This window comes from Egretta garzetta, unplaced genomic scaffold (assembly GCF_000687185.1).
Source record: "Egretta garzetta isolate BGI_Z169 unplaced genomic scaffold, ASM68718v1 scaffold163, whole genome shotgun sequence".
In the NCBI taxonomy this organism is placed as follows: Eukaryota; Metazoa; Chordata; class Aves; order Pelecaniformes; family Ardeidae; genus Egretta; species Egretta garzetta.
The window spans coordinates 4,746,324-4,770,703 of NW_009259308.1; the positions used below are offsets into that span (position 1 = coordinate 4,746,324).

The 24,380-nt window shown below is 37.8% G+C and overlaps 1 protein-coding gene across 1 annotated transcript; it reads right to left on the reverse strand.

Moving 5' to 3' along the window:
* Positions 1-1,257: 1,257 nt before the first annotated feature.
* ALG6 (ALG6 alpha-1,3-glucosyltransferase) lies at positions 1,258-21,520 on the reverse strand. Its single transcript, XM_009636225.2, is given in 15 exon segments — positions 1,258-2,413; positions 2,683-2,881; positions 3,014-3,082; positions 3,933-4,003; positions 5,096-5,180; positions 5,768-5,853; positions 7,884-7,952; positions 7,954-8,026; positions 8,526-8,711; positions 11,003-11,067; positions 11,758-11,840; positions 14,109-14,197; positions 15,164-15,253; positions 18,672-18,756; positions 21,415-21,520. Coding segments are annotated over 15 exon segments (1,530 nt in total). The 5' UTR covers positions 21,497-21,520; the 3' UTR covers positions 1,258-2,215.
* Positions 21,521-24,380: the final 2,860 nt, after the last annotated feature.

Consider the following 24,380-nt stretch of genomic DNA (forward strand, 5'->3'; position numbering starts at 1 on the left):
CCTCCTACATGCCTTAGCTATTTAAGCAGTTACTGTTTCTTTGACCTCCTGGGGTACTGGGCTTTTGCCTTTCAGAAACAGCTGGCTCTGTTAACCATTTCCAGTTCCACACAAGGTGGATCGTATGACTCTCACTTTATCACCCCTGGAGGCCACCTCAAGGACAAAGAAAAGAGATACACTTAAAACTAATGTTTTTATACGGGTGGGAAGGATTGCACCATGATCTCATGATGAACACAAGAGAACAGGCCCATTAGAACCTGAAACCTTGTTCTGTTTCCTTCCATCTTAATTTGCCATTTCACACATTATTTCACTGGAAGTAGATGTTCTTCAAGCTGCCTGAAGGTTTGGCAGGCTGTCACCCAGCCGTGCTTGCAGGGAATGCTGTGGTTTTTAGCTTTCACAGCCTCTGGAGACAAAGGTTCCTATTTATTTGTCCTGATACACACTGATGCCTCTGGGCCTTCTAAAAAGAAAGGCCATGTAGAGCTCTTGCATGCATACCCTCAGAGAAATTCTAAATACTTGTGAAAATATTTAAGTTTTGTTGCTTTATAGTGAACTGTTACAATGTAGGTAAACTGCTAAACTGTACTCACCACCAATAGCATTGCAATTACCACTCAGGAGAACCTTCTCTATTTTGTCTCAGCTGCCACGGGTATAATGTTGGCCATGGTTACTTTTTCCACAACAAATAAAGCTGGAAAAACTGAATAAATATACACAGCCTGTAGACACTTCATTTACAGTATCCGTAAGTCACACAGTTGGGAGTTCCCCGAACAGCTGATTCACACACTCGCAGCCCATCTTGCAGAGACAGCCCCAGAATGTGCTAATGTCGGTGACAGTTTGGTATGTGACAGAGCACAGCGAGGTCAGGGGAGAAGCCTTTAAACAAGGATGGGTTTGCCTGTTTTTTTATATATATGTGTGCGTGTGCATATAGAGCGTCAGAGCAGAATTAAGAAAAAGGATAGACTGACTCCTAATTAAACTTTACTACCATGAATTGCTTTATGATTTATTTTCTTACTACATGCTTTGTTATGTATATAATTATTCAATCAATTTGTATTCTCTGAACTATTGGCAGTGAGGCTGTACTGTGCAGAGGGAGAGATTGCAGAGTTTAGTGCAGTTTACACCTGCAAATTACTATGAAATAAGGGGCGGTTTTGACTGGGGGGGGTGGTGTCCCTTTGGGCGGGGGAGGGCTTTTAAGGCCTATTAGAAACAGTTGTTGAGAGTCGTAAGACTTCACTAGCATGAAAACCAAATCACAGCTGCTGATCTAGAGTGAAGGAAGAAACTTATTCCAACCCATCGCCTACACAGGAACCTTCCCCTTTCCAAGTGTCACACAGCCTCTACTTCTGTGCCCAGCACAAACTTTGGCGCATCTCTGTGGCTTACGCCATTCTTCAGCACCCTGAAAGTATTTGTAGCGTGGAAAATAACACATATGTTAACACAAGAAAACCAAAAGCCTGTGGGTGAACTTAAGCTGCTACAGAATTGCTGTGCGATTGCGCTACAGAACTTGGGTCCATCTTGCGGCCGAGCGTACAGATCTCCAGCCAGTGATGCTGCTGGAAGGTTGAGTTTCCTTCCCTACAGTCTTAGCTGAAGAACCAAGGTCACAGCATCTGGAGAGCGCCTCGCACTGACACACAGCCCCGCGCAACGGCCTGGGTGAACTGCAGTGTGCTATACGAAACAACGATGGAGGGCAGTGCCTGACTACACCAGACAGTTTATGTCATAAAACAATTCAGCAAGACAAGGCAAAAGCTACCAGTCAAGAGTTTCTATGTAACCTGCACTACTTCACTTATGCTTTTTATGCTGGGAGATGTGTAAACTTAATGCTAACAAAACAGTTTGCTGTTTTGCTAATAAAGCCAGGGTATTTTAGCATTAATTCAAAATTTGGTCCTTTATTAGGTATCTTAAGTTTACAAATGGTAACAAATTTGTTTGAAGAAAACACACCAAATCACGATTCCAAGGGCTCTTCAAAATACTTCTCCTTTAAAACAGTCTTTGATCATTTTGTGTTTAAATACACATGATGTGTTTCCTGATTTTCATTAGGTTACAGGAATTGTATTAACATCACAAACAGTTTTACCTGCAATGCCAGACACCGTTCACTGAAATACTGTCCTTTCACAGCTTAGTCCTTGATATCTTCACAGGCTGATTAACTGATTTTCTTCTGACTTCTACTATTCTTTGAGTCCCAGAGTATAACAACATTAAAATACACCAAAAATAATAAAAAATGTAAGCAAGAAATAATAGACACAGATACAGGGAATAAATCCGGTAACCTCTGTGGAGGATGCACTGCAGCGCTCATTAGAGACAGGATGCCCATCAGGGTTATGGAAAGAAGAAACTGTAAGATAGGAATGGTATATTAGCTAATGGTGATTTAACACCTCATACGAGTAAGCTGTTACTTTTGTTACTTGGGTGCTTTGTATTCTTGAATCTATACGTAGATGACATTGCAGAAAAAAATTATAGCACGCCTCTACCCCAAGATAGTGTGGCTTTCCCTGTTTGGGGCTTGATGCAGAGTTATGGACCTAGAACTGGTTTATGCAAGCATTTCAGTAGCACAAAGAGCTGTAGGAAAGAGTTTTAGGAATTAGAATTGCTTACCAGACTCCTGACAATCTTGGGAAATGACTTAAACCAAGAAACATATCCCTTCAGGGAAAGGGAGAAGGGTTTCAGCTGCAGGTCTTCTGCTGAAGTCTTCTCAAATATGGAAAAGGAAGCCACGCAGACTGACAGGAACGCCAGCATTGTCACAGCGTAGGCCAGCAGCAGGCCGTCTTTCAGTAGAAGAGGCAACATACTGATAAAACAGAATTACCCGCAGAAGCGAGTGCGCATTCCGAGTTACATTTCAGAGGAAAAAGAATACATTTATTTACTAGCATTGGCGAAAAACGTGGTTTTAAAATAACGTTAATAGCGTCCAACTCACCTGAAAGTTGATACAAGTAAAAACCACGTAGCCATAAAAGGGATTTCATTTATGATTAAGCAGACTGGTCTAGAATGAGAAGAGGAAAAACAGATAGGCAAACACTGAAGTGACAGCACTTCATCCTCGCAACAGGCTACACCCCACTGACCCCCAACAGGCAAATCCTCTGCCCCACGGGGGGGCCTACAGCAGGAGAGCCGCTCGGCTGCGCACCACCAGCACGCACAGACAGCCAGGTTAGAGCCCGCGCTGCGGAAGGCTTCTGGTTGGCTTTGAGGAGCACCTGTACTGCAGCTTCCAGACAACTGCCTGCAGAGGTAACAGGAGTTCTCTAACCACCAGTTTAGCCTTCTGGTCAGGCACGAAGGAGAAGAGTTAAGAGGGCTGCCTCTCCAAACCTTCGTCAAACATTACTTTCAGGTACATATAGGACATCCAAGCAGAGGAGCAAAGTTGCTGCCTGCCCCTGCTGCCCTCACCTCCTTTGGGGCAGGGGATGAGAAAAACATACCTTAATGACAAAGGGAGAGAAGGCCCCCTTACTGATGCTGTGAGCGAGGTATCCATCACCCAGTTCAATTTACCACCATGCTCCAGCCTTGCTGGGCAGCTAAGTACAAGACTGCTGCCTATGGCAGCATGGCCTTAACCAACCCCACAGCCAGCCTGTCCCTGGACAAACAGCTATGCTCTGTGCCACACTGTGCTCCAGGAAACACGGTCTGGCCCAGAGGGATGAGTGACGCCGGAGAGACCAGCATGGCTGCATTTATATACTTCCATTTACAAGTTATTCAGAAAAGCAAATGTGTAGAGTTTTTAAAATCAGATGTATTTGTTATTGCATGCCGCTTTCTCACTTACGAGATGAGGAAAAGATGATCAAAATATATCCACAGAATAATAATTTACTTACACTGACACTAGAAGAATAGATTTTTCATGTACTTGAAAGGAGAACAGGAAAAATGACAATGCACAACTAACCTTAGAAAAGGAAAACAGAGCTATATTAGTATATGTGACCGCAATGCAAAGCACTGTTTCAGTTTCTCTGCTGGCATAGACTTTACATGAATGTATGAGCTAAATGATCTGATTTTTCTAATTAACTGCTACATTTACTCCAGTGCAATTTACAAGCACACAGAGCTGCTCCCGTAACCACCTACACATACTAAAAAAATACATTGTTTGAAAGTTTACCCAGAACTATTCAGAAACTGCTTCATGTAAAGAGTCCTCACTCTTCCTTAGCTTTACTGACAAAAGCATCCCCACCAAGTAAGCACAATATTCACATACATAAGCGCTGGCAAAGTTCAGTCGTGGTGAGAACTACCCACCTTTTTGACATAAAATTTTGCTCATCATCATGAACAGCCAATACATCAAAGTAAACAGTCTTTTTTCCCCACCAAATAAAAACACACTGTAAAATATAAACCAATCCTTAGAAAGGATAAATGTTAGTTTTAGGCAATGTTGCAATAAAATAAATAGGTATTATCTTGTAACTCTTGAAACCTTAGGACCAGCCCCATATAATTTTTATTTCAAGGAAAACTGATTTTTGGATGTAAGTCATGTTAATGTGCTTAAATTCAATTATATAATATGACTAAGAAAAGGCAGACATTCGGGAAAACGGTATAATTTTCTTTTCAAACTGCTAATGAGCTTACAACATCCATCTCTGGACTGCTTTTATTGAACTTTGCAGCCAATGCAGTTAAGAAAACTAGCACTTTGGAAGCTAAATAAAAAGAGGAGAAACTCCAACTCGGTATGAGGCTTTACTACGTACAGAATCTTCTAAAGACTCTTCAGAGGAAGAAATAAAAATACAGCATTAAAGAAAGAAAACTAAGGCTAAGGCAAAAAAGTCTGGATTTACAAGACAGGTCAGACCCCCCCGGACATGGGATAATAAAACACTTTTAAACCAATCTCTTCAGCAGAAACAGCAGCATTTAATGGTATGCACACTTCTGCACACTGCAGCAACTGTAAGTAGAACTGCTGGTCACACACCAGGGCTGGATATAAAACAAGGAACAGTTAAAAACATACACTTACCAAAGCAAACTTAAATCCTCGGAGAGAAGGCTGGACAGTTAGTTTTATACAAGTAGGAAGCAGGCTCAGGAATGTTACAGCGAAACTACAGAATTTTTGTAAGAAAAACAGTTTTAATACATGAGTAACTACATCCGTGATCTCATATAATCACTTCTGAAAACTATAAGTTAGGAATTCAGTTGTGATTTTCAGAAGTGCAAAGTCACTCAAGGAGACTCAATCACAGGAGAAGAGCACTGAATCTTCAGGTCTTCAGTGACATAAGCACTTTTGAGAAAAGAATAAAGGATTTCCATTAATATTTCAGACTCTGTAGACCTAGACTTAATTCCTCACTTAGTCAAAACCCAGAATTGTGAACTCCAACTTCTAAGAACACTAAAAGCAGTAATCCTTTGAAGAGGAAAGCATGGCAATTTTAACTCAGTTTTAACCAATCAAGTAGCTTAAATCACTATATAAACAAGCAGAAAATTTTTCAGTCATAAATATTCCTAGCAGTACTTGGAGAAACCCTCATCTCTTGGGAGATAAGTACAGTACAGGAAAGAAAACATTTTTGCAAGATTTTAAACCCCACTTCTCATAATTATTTGACAAAAATTACTCATTTTACAAAAAATAATGCAAATTAAAAAAAACACCTAAAGCACTTCAGTTATGTCTTACCTAAGTTTTAGCTGAGTTTGATGCGACACTATATTCTTTATCTTTATAAGGACACTTAGACTGCACCAAATATTGGCTACTTTATCCTAGAAGGGGAAAAAAAAGTAATTAGTGATAATTACATTTATTTAAACTTATGTTTGTGACAACAGTGGGGCTTGGGAGGTGGGGGATTGTTGGGTTTTTACCATGATACTGCAAAAAGACACTTGCAGATATATGTCATACTCTTAGATGTACTTTAAATTATTCTGATCTTCAAAAATTGAAAGTTTCAAGAGACTCAATTAAAACATGTTCTAAAATAACTGAGAAAGTTCTTCAGCACAAGAGACTACTGCTTAACTCATGTGAAAATAAGGCTCTGAAACTATCTGTCCTTGATTAAACACCAGCATATATGATTCTTTTTTCAAATGTGAAGACATTCTGTCACATTTCATTACACACCTGAATGTATTTAGCTGTGCTTACTGCTAGCTAGCAATGACAGAGTTAACCTCTTAATAAATCAAGAAGTCTAAAGACATTAGCAGTTGTGCTAGGATCGCTTTCAAAATTAAATTTGTAACTACAGCTATCATGCTCGTGAAACTCATCCCCAAACAGCTGCTTGAATCACAGCTGTGTAGACATAACAGCAAGAAAGCTACTAGCACCAACAACTGAGCCATCTTCCTCATATGCTCACTAGCAATATAGAATATGCACTTCAAATCTGCTGAGGATTACAAGTGAACAGAGGGTTTGGCAGCACCAGCAAACACACAGGACGCCTATTTAATAGCCAATACGATTTTACAACCATCAGCATTTGTTACTGCTTCTGTAAATGGGAACCAATTCAAAGAACCTGTTACACGCACCCCAGTATAAATTTACTGTGCATTGCTTACGTGGACAATTTCTCATTTTATCTAGATTAGCATCCAGCAAGTCACTCCCCTGATCAACTCAAAATATTTGGGCTAATATTAGACTAAAATCCTTAAGCTCTTTCGGACTCACTGGTTATTGCCATTTACAGATTTTATTTTTAAACTTCATACTGAGTAAGAAATGAGGTGACCAAAACTACTTATTTATAAAGTCCAGAAAATTTCCAAAGAATAGGGTCTTTTGGGGGTTGCTTTGGGGTTTTTTGGGGGTGGTGGGTGGGTGAGGCAGGGAGGAGTTTAAAATAAAGCAGTAGAGAATACACTGAGAACGTTTCTGTACCGCTGCTGAAATAAAATGCTGCCTTTGGTATATCAGCACAAACTTTTAAAGAAAAACGCCAGTTGTGATATTATTTAAAGAAGATAAAAAGAAAACTTAAGATGAATCAAACTATGTAAGAATTTGCTTAAATCCTTGTGATACCAAAAACTGAAAATTCAAAGCTTCATTTTATTGGTTAAACTTGAAGTTGAGAATCTGCTTTTTAAAAAGTGTAATATTAAAGACTCCTGCCCTAATTAAGCAAAACAACAGCAGCTCACTGTTACTTGGGAAATCAGTACCCTTTCTTTCATCAGCGAGACTCCTGTGACATTAGGATTAGGTAAATGACTAATTGCTTTACTGGATTAAGGCTGTGGTACTCAGCACCTTGCAGCACGCAAATGTCGATAGCCTGAGGAAAAGTAAAAGCAGGACTGGCCTAAAACTTTCAGAAAATATTGTAGAAACTTGCACTGAAAATACAAGGTGGGTCAAAAAGGAAGTTCTAGGCTGCACCCAAAACACTATTTTTAAGTAACAAATCCTGTTGAAGATAGCTGAGCAGAACCAAAGACAGAGACTGAAGCTGTTAGCTTTTAAGGTTACATCTTCTGACACTGTCAATTACTATGGAATCTATTTCAACGGAAAAATGTATGGATTGAAGTATGGGTTTGATGATGGGATAAGTGTTGTCTACTCATATAATATCCTGGAAGATGCCAGCTGAGCTGGGGTTAAATACTGGATTAAATAACTGGCAAGAAATGACTGCTGAAGAAGCCATCTCAAATTACTAGTTCTGTGGTGTGTCTCCCACATGAAATCCCTAAAGGTCACGATGAAGGTTTCTCAAGGGATCTAAGAATACAGAACATTTACAGTGGGGTGGGGGAGAAGAAAACATGCATGCCTCAAACAAGCCTCGGTCAATGGGAAAGAGACTTCTGAGTACTTGCATGATTTGTTCAATGTCGGTACAGAGTACAGAACGGGAGCCAGCAGACAGCAAAGGAAACCACCACTGTCCCTGCTATTTTAGTTAACAATACTAATCTGCAATCAAGAGAAAAGCTTACATCAGAAAAGATAAATCCAGCTACTGGTAACAAAAATCAGTTCTTAGTTTGTAGCACAAACCTTTTTTTTTTTTTAAGAGAGATACAGAACTGAAGGAAACAAATCTAAACAAGAAGAGCTACCAGTACCACAAAAAGGTCATCCTCCCCAGATCAGTGACAACTCCGTGAGAACCACAGAGCTACTGCTGTCCATCTAATCTGGTTACCCACTGCAGCCCATATTTAATTCAGCTTGCAGAACAAAGTGCCAAGGAAGGACACCTTAACAGATTTTGCTCTTTGTTCAGCAGAGATACTTAATGTAGGTCTCAACAAGAAATGTTTCTTTTGCATGAGAGGAATACATTACAACAAGGTAAATACCTAGAAATTAATTCAGAAATAATCACATGCAAATAAGGAGAATGACATGCTCAATGCCAGGCTGCCCAGGCATATTCTTGAGAAAGATAAAATGGTCCAAAGTCACTTACCCCTTTCCTTTCAGTCCTTTCTTGAAGCACTTTCCAAGTAAATAGCAAAAAAAGGGCAGAGAATGGTAGAGTTCCATTTGCTTATAATTTAAGGCCAAGCAAAATGCCAGTGACCCCAAAAGGTCCCAGTCATAAGACAAATAAAGTACACCCCACAAGGCAAAGCCAAGGCTCACTGAGTTGTATATGGTTTTTTATGTCAAGGACAAGATACACATCTTCGTACTGGAAGTCAGTAATAAATGCCCTGAGGGACAAGCATAAAACAGCATGCAAAGTAAGTTTTTCCAAGTTAGTTTTAAAAACACATTGCCAGTTGTGATTATGTTGTTCAGACAGAAATAATTTTACTTCTAAAGTGTAACTTTTGTATTTCCAAGGTTTCATTCAAAGCTTGCATGGGCAAAAATGAGGACAAATACTGTGTGTGTATGTATGTCAATCGTACATGTAATGTATACTCAGTCAACGAAGCTTTTGGTGACAGTGGCACTACTTGGTAAGATACATCAGGGTGAATACTTTTTTCTTGGTATTTACACGATTAAGAATAAAGCTTTCAAGAGTCTCTCCTCCCAGCTCCCAAAAGATATGTGCAGAATATTCAAATACGTCAGTACTTAAATTATATATAATTTAGTTTAAGGACTCCTGAGGTTTTTGTGATTATATTATACTCACAATGCACCCCCATCCATGACCAGTTCCCTTATCTGCTAATACTGTACAAACAATGAATAATAGTTACTAAAAGCAACTTTACTTGTTTACGACTTTGAGAACAGGTTCCCAGGCTCAGTAGAGTTTGAAGAGACTAAGCTACACTTCAATATTAAATTGCAACAAGATATTAGCTTTGTCTTTTAGCATTATTTTTTACACAATGAGAGATACTGTGTTGTCAGAAATTTTACAATATTTTGTTTCCTCTTTGTCAGTATAAAAAACTGTGATAACACATTCAGATTGTCTACATTGTTTTCAGCCCACTCAAATTTCCCACTCAAAACTACCATGCATATTTGAAGTCTCATCAACAAATTGTTATACCAAAAGGCTGTGATCTTGCAGAGACCTGCAGCAGCAGTTAAGGTTAAGTAAATCTATTGACTTCTTGGGAGCTGGTCACAGATAGTGAAGTTATTCACACAAGAGTCACCGGGCTGGAAGAGACCACAGGAGACTACGCAGAACATTTGTCTGCTTCAACAGTCTCTGCTGTTCCTGTGTCATTCCTGACATGAGGTTTGCTGAACCTCTTCAAAAGATGTCGATGCTGCAGATTCCACAACATCCACAGACAATCTATTCCATAACTACGATTCAAAAGATTTTTCCATGTATTTAGAAACAACAAATATTCGCTGTGGTAACTTAGGGCCATTACTTCTTGCCCTATCCAAGATAAGACATGCAGAACAGATTATTGCCGCCTTCTTTGCATTTCTTTTACAGATTAGAAAATTGTAACCCTGTGCCACCTTCTGACCACCAGCTTCTCTCACCTAAGATGAACTGCACTCATTCCCATCCCCATTCTTGTAAGTGATGTCTCCCAACAATCTACATCTTTAGAGAGTCAGGCCAGAAATAGAATTTCAGAATTCCAGAACTGTAACTCAAATATTCAATAGGTTACGAATTTTTTTCCTTCAAAATCTGCTTTCTAAGATATATCACCTTCCAAATTCACCATGCACTCTCTTGGAAGAAAACCACAAATTAGTAAACTTTCTGATTGTCAAAACTTCAGTTAGTAGTAGATGCTGAGATTCAGTATCTCCTTGGAATATTTAAATATTGACATTTATTACAACTCCAGGATTGTGTCCCTCTGGCTCAACAGCACTGAGCAGCACAGCCTAGAGTAGTCAGCTAACAGTATTTGCTTGTTGAAGTGCAAAACAAGTACAAAACCAGAAATCTTATTAAAAGACCCACCTGTGAAGGTGTCTGCCACCAATATTGACTAGTTAGCTCTGACGGCCTAACTCGTATTAGATGTCTAGCTTTTAAATGGTCAGGCATTAAGTGACGTGAATCCAGTCTAAGTAATTGTAAAGGCAAGACAGAATGGCACATTTTATAGAACTGAACACAGTTTACACAACTACACTTGACATGCTTCTCTGCCATCTGGAAGAAGATCTAAGGTGATTCTCTTTCCAAATACAAATCATAGGAGTGCAAGCCATCATTCTTTTCACTGACATAGTACCATTGATGTTTTCTGCCATAAAGTAACTGACAGAAATACAAGCTCAAGGCACGGAAAGAATGCTATTCATGTTTGGATTGATTTGTCACAATATCAACTATCTTCAATATATTTCAGACTTACAGTTTTCTTTACTGAGGGGCAGAAGCTCCCCAGATGACTTCACATACAAAGGTAACCCTCTTCCAGCTAAAGACAGGTACTAAAGAACAGTGTTACTTCGTAAATAGAAATTCACTTCACTGCAGAACAAGGATACTGGAAGTGTCCATGGTCAATAAGAATGAGGCCTGGATAAAGCAGTATACAGAGAGCACTGGAAACCTGGAAATAAGGATCAAAAAAGAAGAGAGGGGAAAATAATCACTTTTAAGTTAGACATTAGACAAAGGTACTTCTCCAGTACACAAATGTGCCCCTCCATGGTGCATCCTGTATGTATGAATCATCTTCTCTACAACTAATCCTCTGTCAGTGATATTTTGAAGAATAAAAAAGGATAAAGATTTTCGATAAATAAGAAAATATTCAATGGAGACCAGCCTGCCCTTTGCCAACCAGCTCAAAGATCACCTACACCCATCTTAAATGTTGGAACCACTCCAAAAATCAGACTTATTATTCCAAAACATATTGGTTCTACCATAAGGAGTGTACAAGACAAAGCAGTTCCCAGACTTCCCCCATGTCACAGCACAAATCTTGCTTTTACTGTCCAAGTAATAAATTCAGAAAGAAATACAATTCAGGAGTTCATGGCTACTAAACTTCAGAGTATCTTGTTACTGTTGTTGAAAGCACTAGAATAATTGCTGTATGATAAGTTAATGGATTTTTTTTTCTTTTTAACTGAAAAGCCTTCAATACAATATACTGATTGTCATCAATTTTACATCAACTGAAGCCATCGCCATGTTCCATATTTTAATTAACTCTCATACTGTTACATTTCTACCCTGTTTTAAACAGTATGTTTTCTTTGTTTCTTAATTTGCATACACACCAGATACTTGCCTTCTTTTTAGTAGATGTTTCTTTCAAGGAAAAACAATATAAAATAACTGCAGGAATATAAACCAGCAAATCAGCCACAAACACTGAAAAATAAAGATTAACTTTACGTTAGAATCCTCCCACATACCTCAACTTAATGCTATTCAAGTTATGTATTTTCATCCAGATTGTGAATCTTTGACTCTGCTTAATGCTCCGCATCTTAGTTGTAATTTGGTGTAAAAAAAATATTATAACTACACAGACACTGGTTACCTACCATTCGAATGTGGGGTTTGCACCTATATCCTCACTGAAAACTTCACTTTAGCCATTCAATTCAACAGTTCAAAAAATCACATGACTACAGTTTCAGTTGAATATGCTTTTCTGTTGTCTTACATTGTGTTACAGTATGTTTCATTGTTTTAAAGATAGCTCAGGTTTGGCAGTTACACCAAAGCTACTTTTTTTCATTTGTTTTGGGAAAGACAAGGAAAAAAATATAGGCAAATAAACATTAAAATATCAGTAAGTTCTTCATTAGAATAAACTGGGTAGTTCCACTTCAAAGGACAAAAAGAAATAGGTCTACAGAATTTGATCTTGTTAATGTTTCTAATGCTATCATTTCTGATGTCCAAAAGCTGCTGCTTCCATGCGTTCAGCTGTTTTGGCTTCTGGCACAGCCTCAGTCAATAAGGGAGGACACTAGTTCCTCACATGCCGAAATAAGAGAAGGCATTCTTAATTCTCAAAAGAAATCAACTACGACTAGATCCAGTCAGGTTGTTTGACAGAACTGATAGTCTGGAGACACAATTAAGAAGCTCTAGATCATAATGATCTCCAAATTATCTGTGTAAATTACTAGTGATGTGGATAAATAGACTAAAACTCGGGTTTTGGCTTTGATCATCTGCCTACAGCAAATATATGTAAGAGGGTTGACAAGAAAACAGAATTTTAGGCAGGTGAACCAGCTGGTTATGTCAACTCCTGCTCATGCTTAAACCACTAGATGAATTCTTCTTGAGTGCTGTCTCAAGAGCCTGAGAAAAAAAATCACAGATTATTTCTATAAACCAGTTTCAGAAAATGTGCAATTATTCCAAGAGGGAAAGTATACTTTGCCTCTTTTTAGTCATGGGCTTTGGAAGAAAATGTTTAAAGATATCAGTTATTCAGTGGTGAATTGTTTTGCAGGCGTAAGCCACAATTAAACAAATATACCCAAGGTGTTAGCAAAACAAATACACTGACACTTAAAATAAAGGTGTAATACCAACATCTGACATTGACCATTCTGAATTATTTTAATGCATTCTTCTAATGGCTATTGTTAAAAAGCGTTTATCAGTTCTACTAGATTCATCAGCGGTTTGTCAAGTGAGTTGATTTCAAAATTAATAAAGACCATTTCAAGGGTAATTAAGTTCTAGTGATTTTTTTTTCCAATCAATTACTAGAGACCAGACTGAGAGGTTTGTGAAGTACAGAAAAGCTATTGATGAACAACAAATTCTGCTGTTGCAATTGGAAAGCATTTTGTGGAACTCTAGCGTTACACAAAGCAAAAGACATTTAAAATAAAAGAAAATAATAACAGCATAATAGGACATGTGCCATTGCTTAGAGAACAAGAGCTCACTGGCCTCGTTGTTTGCTGTCCTACTGATACAGCTACTGAATTAAGTTATCTACAAATTTCTTCCTGCACTTGTTTTATCCTTTTATTTGTAGAGGTAGCTCAAAATAATCAAATGGTCATAAAAGTGACTGCAGAAAAATGAAATTTAGGACAAAAGTGATAAAACATATTTGTGCTTTTTTTGTGAACAGACGTATCTCCAGGAAGTGGTGATCATTTGGAAGAAAAGCGACATCTTTAAAAAGATCAAATGTCTCTCCCTTTCAGATAAAGTATACAGCTCATAATAAAGATCTCCAAGACCTCAAGAGGCTGTTAAGTCAGTGAACGCCAGTCTACGTGCAAAATAATTTTACAATAAAAACCAATCTAAGCTGAAAATGAAACGTGTATTTATCAGAATGGAAGGGAAAAAAACAATACTATTTGCAAAATTAAGAAATGGGTGTATGCTACAATAAAAGTAGTTTTGTTTTAAAGAGTTTTTACTGAATCAATTGGGTTGAAAACTTGTTCATATATTTTATATTTATCAGCTTCACAAACGATGGCAGAAGAGAAAAAGAACAAAGGAGTTCTGTTCATAAATGGACCTGCAAAGCCACCCAAGTCAAAGAACTGAGAATAAACTGGTGAAGACAGAGAAGCTGCACGATATTAAACATGCTAAATTAGTGAGACATATCTGCATGATAATCCTAAGGAAATATAACTTTCCTACCTGTTGTACGCATAAATAACTTATGTGGCTGACTCTCATACCCCCGAGATGTGTGCAGAGCAATCCAATCAGGATTTATTAACTTTGCACTGTAAAACAAAGTACAGACACATCAAAATGTAGACAGTTCTCATTTCCCTTTACACTCCTTTCAGCAATAAAGATGACACACACAGGAGCATATTCCAAGAATTAAGATGAATGAGAAGAAGTATTTCAAAGAGCAATAGTGATCAATGAAGGATTTTCCTCACCACTAAACCAGTTTACATTATAGTCTCTATCTGCTACTTCACAATTAAAAAAAAAAATATCTTTGAAAACAGTAAAAATGGAATACAATATTTATTAAGACAAGATAGCCACCTTCGGTGTAGTTCCACTGACTTTAAAAAAAACAATTGTAAATACCTTTCATACTTAAGTATTAAATATAAACCATTTACAGTTCACATAGATGCCCCACATAGCTGTGCCCGTGCACTTTAACCTACATTCTTATTCCATAAGTCTCATTCCAACAGCAGTAAAGCCCTTGTGGAAAAAGTATTCCAATAACAGAATTCTATTTACATGATATCCAGTCATCAGATGTCACTTGGGCTCTCAATACACGAGAGCTTTCCCATGCAATGCACCCAATTCCTACAGCACTTTTCTCTGTGCATCACTGATCCAATAGTGGCTTATATACAAAGCTAAAGATCTAAGTCACATCTAAATCTGCTAAAATTTGTGGACCTGGCAAAAAGAAGAATGTAACCCTTCAGTCCCCCCTGCAATAATTATGAGACAGAAAAACAGCAATATTAGTTTTAAGCAATAGGGATACACATAAAAATCTATTTCCCCAGCTTTAAAGTAGCGAACAATACCTTCTCTTTCATCAGCTGCCCAGATTGGTAGTTTTTAGCTACCAGTTTCTCTCCTCAGGAGCCAAAGAAAAAAAAAAAGTGAGGAAAGAAAAACAAACAAACAAACAAACAACACCAAAAAAAGAGGGGTGAACTGGTGTTTTGTATTCTCTACAGAAGTATATAAAATAACAAACTTACATGTAAGCACACACAAAACTGTGATAGGCAGTAAGAGGTGGATAATCAAGGCCCCAGTACAATAGGTTGTTATCACTTGTATTGAAGTACCTAAAAAAAACAAAAAATTAAAGAAGGATCTACATTTGCAGCTTTGTTTCAGCCCAAGGAAAAGACTGAATATTAAACCAAACATTTTTATCAACATATTCAAAATCCAATATCAAAGATAGCAACTTCTATAACTGCTTTATTTAACTTCACACAAAAAATAAAACCTCAAGCAACAAAACAAAATCGCAAGTGATTCAGCGTACACCCACTTCTGTTTGCAAAACAGATTTTAAAAAGCTGCTAAAGCTTACTTACCTGGAGAGGGAAAATCCTGGATGTGAAGAGTTTGACAAAAATTCAGAGACTGCACAAAAATAGTTGTATATAGCTACTGTAGCTCTCTGTTTACATGGTAGGTTTTACAGATCCTCACCTCCATCTACAAACCAAATCTACATTTGCATACACGTCAATTATTCCAGATGACAGCGGTCAATTTGCCAAAAAGGAAAACAAATGCAGTTAAAATGAACTTTCAAAAGAAATGGAATTCACTAGTGATTTTTCCTTATATTAATTCCAGATTTCCTTTTTTTTCTGGTCTTGCACAGCACACAATATGTGACAATGACTTCTGAAGAGTTAAACTTTATCTGCTACTCTTTTAGACCGTAACGCAGCAAAGTTGTGAACTACTACTACTCAACAGAGCTTAATAAGAAAATTCTGAAAAAACATCAGTTGAAGTTACACTGCCGGAAAGAGGAAAAGGGTGGCATGAAAATACTACACAGACAAACAAAAAGCAGCACAGGTCTGGAAGAAAACTATGCCACAGCAGGTGCACCTAGGCAATTCTGTCAGCACGAATGTAGGAGTCAGGAGGCTAAAATGTTCCTTAGAAGGCAACACCGAGTTATCAGAGTAACACCTCCCAAAAAAACAACTATAGGTCATGAACCTCAGTCAGACATGTCAGCCACAACCACTTGACTTAGTTCTACCTCAAAACTCAGGCAGACCACATGAGAGAAAGGAAAAGGATTTTCTCATTTGTAATTCATTGTGTTGTGTTGGTATTTCTATGGAAGGCTGGCAGCAGTTAAAACTAAGTCACCTCTTCCAAATGAGAAACAGAAGCTTTTATCCAAGGAAAACAGAAGTTACCAAAAGAAGGCATTGGACCCTTTATATCTTACAGTGAAACAGACTGACCCATCTACTCTTACTTCCACAGGGGGAAGCTTTGGCCTTCCCAGTTTCTCTCTTCAAATGCAACCAATTTTTGGCATTTATTATAGTGAACTGTATTTCTTGAATTCCTTATGAGCTGCCTGAAGTATCTCATGAACTGATGATAAATCATATTTCTTCGAGTTGCATCTCTGCTTCTCATCCTACAATTCAAGATTGCTCATGCCAAGGCAGTTCAGATTCTTCATGCAGATTGTAATATTCTGCAACTTAGTAGTTAAAAACAACCACAAAACTGGAAAATTTAATTTTACCTTCCATAAATTCATAGTTTTAACAGAAAACACAATCCCTATACCCAGTAGTATTTATCAAAAAAGCCTCCAGAGTTTTAATTAGCAGTATAGTAAGAAAGGATGTTCTTAAAGTAGCCTTTAGTAAATAACGTTAAAGCTCTAAAGAATAATACAAAAAAAGAAACATTTAAATTCTGGCCTCTGGCTCAGAGAAATCTCATACAAGGAAACAAAGTACAAACCGTATTGTAGTTTACTGCAGCATTTTTTTTTTTTAGTAAACCTTTGGTTTGGATCAAAGAAAATAACTATGGAACATGCAGCTGCATTACCTATGCATACCTGTTTAACAGTAAATGTGACAACTAAATCTGTGAAAAGATCAAGAAATCTTATAGGACTATGTCCTCGCAAGAGACTTACTCTCTATATTTACCTAGTCAAATTTACAGACGAAGATGCTGCATAGACAGCTTTTCTAAATACTAAACAAGTAACAACACTAAAAGCTATTAGAATCTCAACTTCAAATTTGAACACTATTTTTACGTACAGGAGCATCACATCTTTTCACACTGCGTATTTCTATAATACAGGAGGAGAAAGACAGCTTGGTATTCTAGAATGTAATCCCTTGCATGTCAGCCGAGATGTTCTTTTCCAAACGCCCAATACTGAATACGACTTTGCTGTACTACAGATTCAATTCCTTAAAGCAGACCCAATCCAAAAAACTTCTGTTATAAATAAAACAAAGTGCAAATACAACAAGACTGAGATGTCCAGCTGGCAGCCCATAGGCTAAACCCAGCCTGCAATATAGTTTCATCTGGCCCCTGAGAATGCCTAGAAATAATGACTGCTATAACTATTAATTTTAAGTACATATAGTTCCGCACAGCAGAGTGGATCAAAGCTGCCAACTCTATTATTGTGTCAGCTCTCCATTATCCCAACTCTGCACAGTAAGGGGTTTGGATACCCCAGAAAAACGTAGAAGAGAAATGATAATATAGATACAACAGGATGTTCTAAAGTCACAATAGAGAGTCATCTGCAGAGTTCCACAGAATGCCATACTTTCAGAATTGGCCCCGCATTTATTCAGAGAAATACAGTTGAATTAATATTCTATTTTGTTATATTGGTCTGTTCCCCAACAGATACCTGAGGAAAAAATTACACCGAAGAGAATGCCACTATCCCTGTTGGAAGATAACCTGGAGTTCCAGTGTATTCCAACTTGTGTTGCAGCATATATATGTACTAAATTTTTACTGTTCCATACAAGCTCTAAGGAATATTAGGAATAATGTAAAAATAAATAAAAAATTTGGAGTAATTTTCCTACTGTTTTAAGCGATCCGTACAAGTTATGTTCACTATCCTTACATCTAGATTCCAGACACCCACACTTTAAAATATATATTAAGAACATGGATATGAACAATGAACTCGCAGGTGTAAAAAACCACCAGTGCCCCCGGCACAAGAATTAACGTCTCTGCAATGACTGGCATGACCTTGCCTTTTAGCTTAGGGGAGACCTGCAGAGTTTGTTTTGGTTTTGTCAGTGCTGATAATTATGAAAGTTTTTGTGTATTAGAGAACTGGAACTCAGGAAGCTGAACTACTTTTTTTCTAAACTAGAGCTCTGAACTCTTACATAAAAAATTGCTTTTTGATCTTTCCCGTCAATTCAAAACAAAGTTGGAGCATCACAACAGACACACCTACTAGTCAGAATATTTTGTTATACAAGCTAGCAAGTCAAAATTCAAAATATTAGCTTTTTTTCTTTTTTGTGAAGAAAATGGTACCTCAGTCTAAGAACTACAGTACTCCAACATGTTTTCAGAACAGTTCAGAGAACAGTAAAAGATGTTGCAGAGATCTTAAACTTGAAGGTGTATTAAAGTAAGATACGAACCAAAGTTTCATCACATTTACCCCTTTGTAACCTGCACTATGATAGCACTACGTACCACTGCCTGATGGGTAAATTGTAAGTAACTTCTTGCCAGTGTCTCTGAGCTTCATAGTCTCCGTACATAGGTGGCTTTCCTGCACCTAAAAAGAGATTATAGAGTATTTAGGAATTTATTCAGTTTATGCAGATTGCATTTCCTCTAGAAATGTATTTGCATATTAGTATACTACTAATTTTATTTATCATTCTTGTCTGATATTTGAGAACAAAATAGAGACCTCATCTGCTATGCAGTCTAATAGGGAAAAAAAGTTATGTGTTCTTTTGGCTTTCTGGATATTTCTGCGATAAGCATTTATCAAGACATTCCACTGTGAAGAACTACTTCCTCATCTGACAAAAAAATTATTTCCAAGCGTAGATGAAAAATGTGGCGCTTTCTCTGAAATAAGAAAGCATACATAATGGACATCTCATACCGATTTTGCATGAACTACTACACTTCCTTAGTATATAATAATTGACAATGTTCTCACTTGTGTTTCAGATGTGTCATGGTACCTTGCTATTAAAAGTAACAACCAGCCTTATTTTTAATTTTACTTAGAACTAGGACCTGCTGCAAGTCCCCCAGCTCCTCTCCCTTTCCTATGTTGCCTGCTTTGCAACACGAGGAAGAACACTGCATCCGTCCCTTTCCCCATGATTCTTAATAAAGAGTTAAGATGAGCCATTTACTGAATTAGGCCATTCAGTAGCCAGGTTTAGAAGAATTTTTGCTTATAATCTACAAAGCTGTCTTAAAAACTGTTCCATTTTGGTTTACAGGAATTCTCTCTCATACACTTTTCAACTGACTGATTGTTATGTAGGAGTTCTGCAAAGTGAATTACATTAAAGGACACTTTTCACACATGCATACGTAAGTCTCTCAGGAAACTAAGAATTCCCCACCCCGGAAAAAAGCTTTATCAATGCAAATACTTCAGATCATAAGTCTCTCAGGAAACTAAGAATTTCCCCCCACCCCCAGAAAAAAGCTTTATCAATGCAAATACTTCAGATGCCTACTCATAAACAATTTCCTCAACATAAGACTAACTCTGATAATGGCAGTATGTTAAGCATCTTTATCACAGAGTTTATTTACTTCTATTAACCTGTGCCTATTGAGAACAGAAACTGGACTAATAGTACTTCCAGCAAAATATTGACACTAGCCAGACAGAGATTTAAGAGTTTCTTTAAAATATAGGAAAGCCATCTATATTTTTTTCACATGATCTATGTTTGTGGGAGTCACACAAGCTCAGAAGAAATGAACTGGCTTCAGAATGATCAAAAGAGATCTTAATCCAGAGGGGTTCAATTACTAAAAGCCAAATACAGAGACTGATCGCACATCAGTTAGTTTGAGAAGGCATATCTGGCTTCCGTCTACAGCAAGAATCATGTATACAGCCAAACAGAATTCAGAATTAATAAAAATGGTGTATTTTATTTTAAAAGGGTCACAAATATTTTAAATTTGAATGGTCTTATTCAGTTTTATTGTTACCTGCAAAAAGACATTTTTAAGGGTCTGAACCTACCTTTCAACACAGATATTTAGCTTCTATTCATTTAGCAGCAGTTTGGCAATGCATTTAAGAGAAAAGTATACATTAATCTATAAAGTCAAATTTTTCCTCAATAATTCTCCAACACCAACTAATCTAAGGTCATTGTAAACAGCAGCCTTTCAAAACTAGGTATTAGTTATCTGTTTTCGCACCATCCTGACCCTACCTCCAGAGGCAGATCCAAAAGCATGCGAGATGACAAGCAACAGAATAGAAATGATACAGCAAACCAACATTATACAGTAAATGAGAGCAGAATTAACCTCCTCACTTCTGGCTATCTGTGCCATGCGTGGTTTCAGAGTATGCCGAATCAGCATTTCTACCAGAGTCTGCTTCAGAGAATGATGACTACTTCTAATCCTTTGCTCAATTTTACTGCACTGAGCAGCAGTGAAAGCAAAACAACAGGACCACATCAGTTTAAACATTACCCTGCCAATTTTTTTTTCTGCTCCTGTCATTGAAAAAAAAAAAGAATGTGCAGAGCAAGCTTCGTGCAAGCTTATGATAAGCATAGAAATGGCATTGAGAGGTTTGGAAGAAAACTTGCTAGTTCTTTGCAAGCATTATGAGATGGGGAGGAGAAAATCTCATCTATTAAAAGATTATAGCTCTAGTTCATGCTGTAAACAATCTTAAGATCTTAAGTATAGCTACAAGGCAGAGCATAATCGCTCAATCCACGTCACCTTTACACCATCTTCATTACCACCAGTACAGTTTTATCTAAATATAAATTAAGGCTATATTTGTTACAGAGCTTAAAGGACAAGATTAAACAAATGTACAATTGGACTGCAATAATATTCTGCAGCTACTGAAACAACAAAGGCATAGGGGTGAACAGCCAGCTGTTCTTTGGCTTTTCCTAAAACATTACTGACTGTCACCTCCTCCCTGCCAAAAAAAAAAAAAAAAAAAAAAAAAAAAGCTGGGGGGGGGTTCAGCACTTTGTTCCAAGTGGCTGTGATGTTAATCATCGCACGCTTCAGAAAAATAAGAACAAGGTATTATACAAACCTTAGGGAAATAGAGAGGCACTAAAATATGACAATACTTGAAATAACACATTGCTTCCTATTTACAATTTTACATGCAAGCTTATTTTAATTTATCACAAGCTCCATAATTCACCTTCCCGTAGTTGCGTTACAGACCATGAACATGCATTACCTGAATAAGAACCAAGTGATACAGTCCAGCGTACAGTAAGTGCTAGTAAAACAGTAATTGTCATTAAGCTCCACTTCTCCATAGCTGGTCCTTGTAACAAGCCAAAAGGTACCTGAAAAAAAAAAAAAAAAAAACAGCATAAACATTGCTATAATACTGTCCCTGGTTTTGTTCCTTAGGCATTTAATGGCACTATTGATATTCCCGGTTTTCTCCCCACCCAGAAGTATTCTGTTACTATCTTGCGTCTGGAAGCACAGTGCAGTCAAGGAGGGGTTTTAAGTACTGAAGAATTTCTAACCATAAAGCCAAATGCTGCCCAGAAGCAATTTCTCCTAATTCTGAGCTAGAAGCTGAAAAGGCATCTGACAAAATGCAAAAAAAAAAAAACCAACAGCAAGAAGAAGGGTGAAAGATTTCAAACCACTTAAAAGAATTCAGATACCAGATCAACACTATGATGCACATACACATACATAATTAAGCATCACCTTAATAAGCTCCACACCATTTGCTATGCAAACATGTAGAATATTCTTTTGTCACTTACAGGCAAAACATGCTACAAGAAACCAGTAGAAAAGATGGTAGCAGTAGTCAAAACAGCCATGCCAACCATGGACGTTAAGTAGCTCACAAACTAGTTATTTGCCACTGAACAAGAAAAACCTCTTAGAATTAGTCTGTAAAAATGCCTAGATTAATAACTCACTAGAAAAAGAAGTTATTGTTAACAAGCATACGATTTTAAAAAGGGAGTAAATGTCCCAGTATTAAGTTAATGCCATTTATTTTCTCAATTAAGAACATCACAGCCAAATTATGCAAAATGCAGATCTGGTATAGGCTTCTCTGTTGGTTTAAACATATTAAAAAATGCTTTAAAAGTTAGCTAGGTACTGGCAAGTCTTATGCTGGACCAGGTACTGTCTGTTCTCCTACAGCCATTATAGAGGCACAGAGCCCATCATAAACTCTATCATGTGTTCTGACTAATTCTACAGGAATACAGTCATGAGCCGGTACCTAATTAAAAAATTAAATGCATACTGCCAACCTAGGAATGCAAACATCTGGCATTAGTGATGAAAAATCCCCAATCTGAATCTTATTTCAGTCTCCCAATATTCAAAAAGGGGCTTGAAATTCTACCTCTCCCTTCCCAAGCATAAGCACACCATCCCTCAGCTACCTCTCCCTAGAGGATTCACCAGATGAAACCTACCAGGCTCAAGATCTCCTCCATTCTTCTACCCAAAAAGGCAGGGCTGATCTCCCACCAAGCTTGCTTGACCATACTAAGGATCCAGAAACAGTAAGAAACATTGCTAGATCCATCAAATTAAAGGCCATGTTCATCAAACTCAGAAATCGATAAACAGGAAAGGAATTATGTTGCTCTATGCAAAAGACCACTAAGTACAGAATATGCAAACTTTGACCCCCAGAATCAAAAACATTTTAGTCTAAGTTAGAAAAAAAAAATTGAAAAAGAAATCACTGCAATCTTGACAGTGAGAGACAGCAGTGAATCCAAAGGCTATACTTTTGCCAAATCAGCAGCAGTAGGACCATTCCCTCCACAGTCAGCAACAGATACATTACAGAGGAGCGGATGAGCCTGGGTACAACTGCCAAACACCCTCCTTGCAGCAGAGACATCACCAGATTTAAGTGAGTTTAATACACTTGCCACTGCCAAAAAAAAGGCAACAAAAAAAATTCCACACAGCAGCAGTACTGAACTGGTGGTTTAGTAACGGACAAGCAACATCTAAGCCATATTTAGGTTATTCTGCTCGAACTAAATCTGTATTTATTTACTATTCACAGAAAGGGATGACCCAACTCCATCACCAAGGGAAAAAAATAAAGTTACTTTAACAATATAAATCTATGACAGCAGTAGATCACCATCTATAGGTAGAAACGTGAACACTGATACTTGCATGCTTTCAATGCTACACCTAAACCATAGGATTGGCACATTTATCTAAATAGTGAGGTCGACTTCGTAGATCATTTTACCCTGAGTGAACTCTTGTGCTTCCTAAACTGGGGTCCAATAAGACCAGAGTCCTATATGACTTCCAAAAAAAAGTGTCACAGGCCTGGCCTTTCCCTTCTATAAAATACTCACATCTGCCCTTCCTTTCTATCTCCAGTTAGAACAATTATTAATTAATTATACCTTCTTAATTCCTGCATAATGCAGGTCTCACCTACAGACAGACTCCCCTAGCTCTGTTCCTCTCATTCCCTTTTGACATTCCCTACCTTTGCAGTAACTGCCGCTTTCTGAGGTATTGAGTTTTTTCTTTCTCTCCTCTTGAAAGTCATTCTTAAAATATTCTTCCCTACTTCTTTTTCATCCTTAATAGTTATTCCATACCTCCTGTAACAAAAGCCATGCTCTTACTAGATTCTAAAGCACGGATGTTTAATTTTTGCTATCCTGTGAGTAACAACGTTAAACAAGTAAGGTCAGTCCCCAACTTTTCACCTTCTGCCTCTGGACAGGCAACGCTAGAGTGTCTCTCAAGCAAGATGCCATCTATAAGTGGAAGGTGAAAAATCACAGCTCCAAAAAACCACTATCCCTCCACGGTGCCTACTATGAAGATTCGGATAAACAGCACGTACACAAACCACCCACTCCTTGCCAAAGGGAAACTTACAGGACTCAAGTCATAGATGCACGACCCTTACTATAACTTGTTTTAAAAGAGATGTCAGCACACAGCTCAGCAGCATCCTTTCCTTCCTCAAAAACGCAAACGCTAAATTAAGAATTTCACTTGTTGTAGTAATACCCGTCCTATAAGCCTACTGCTTCCTTGCTCCTTGTCAGAAGACCTATTTATTGCTCAGATTTCCTCATGCATCCACCCTCTGTTCCCAGCCGCCGCAGAGGCACGAGGGCGAGCTGCTGCAGAGGGACATGCGCTCGGGCCTCCCTGCTGACC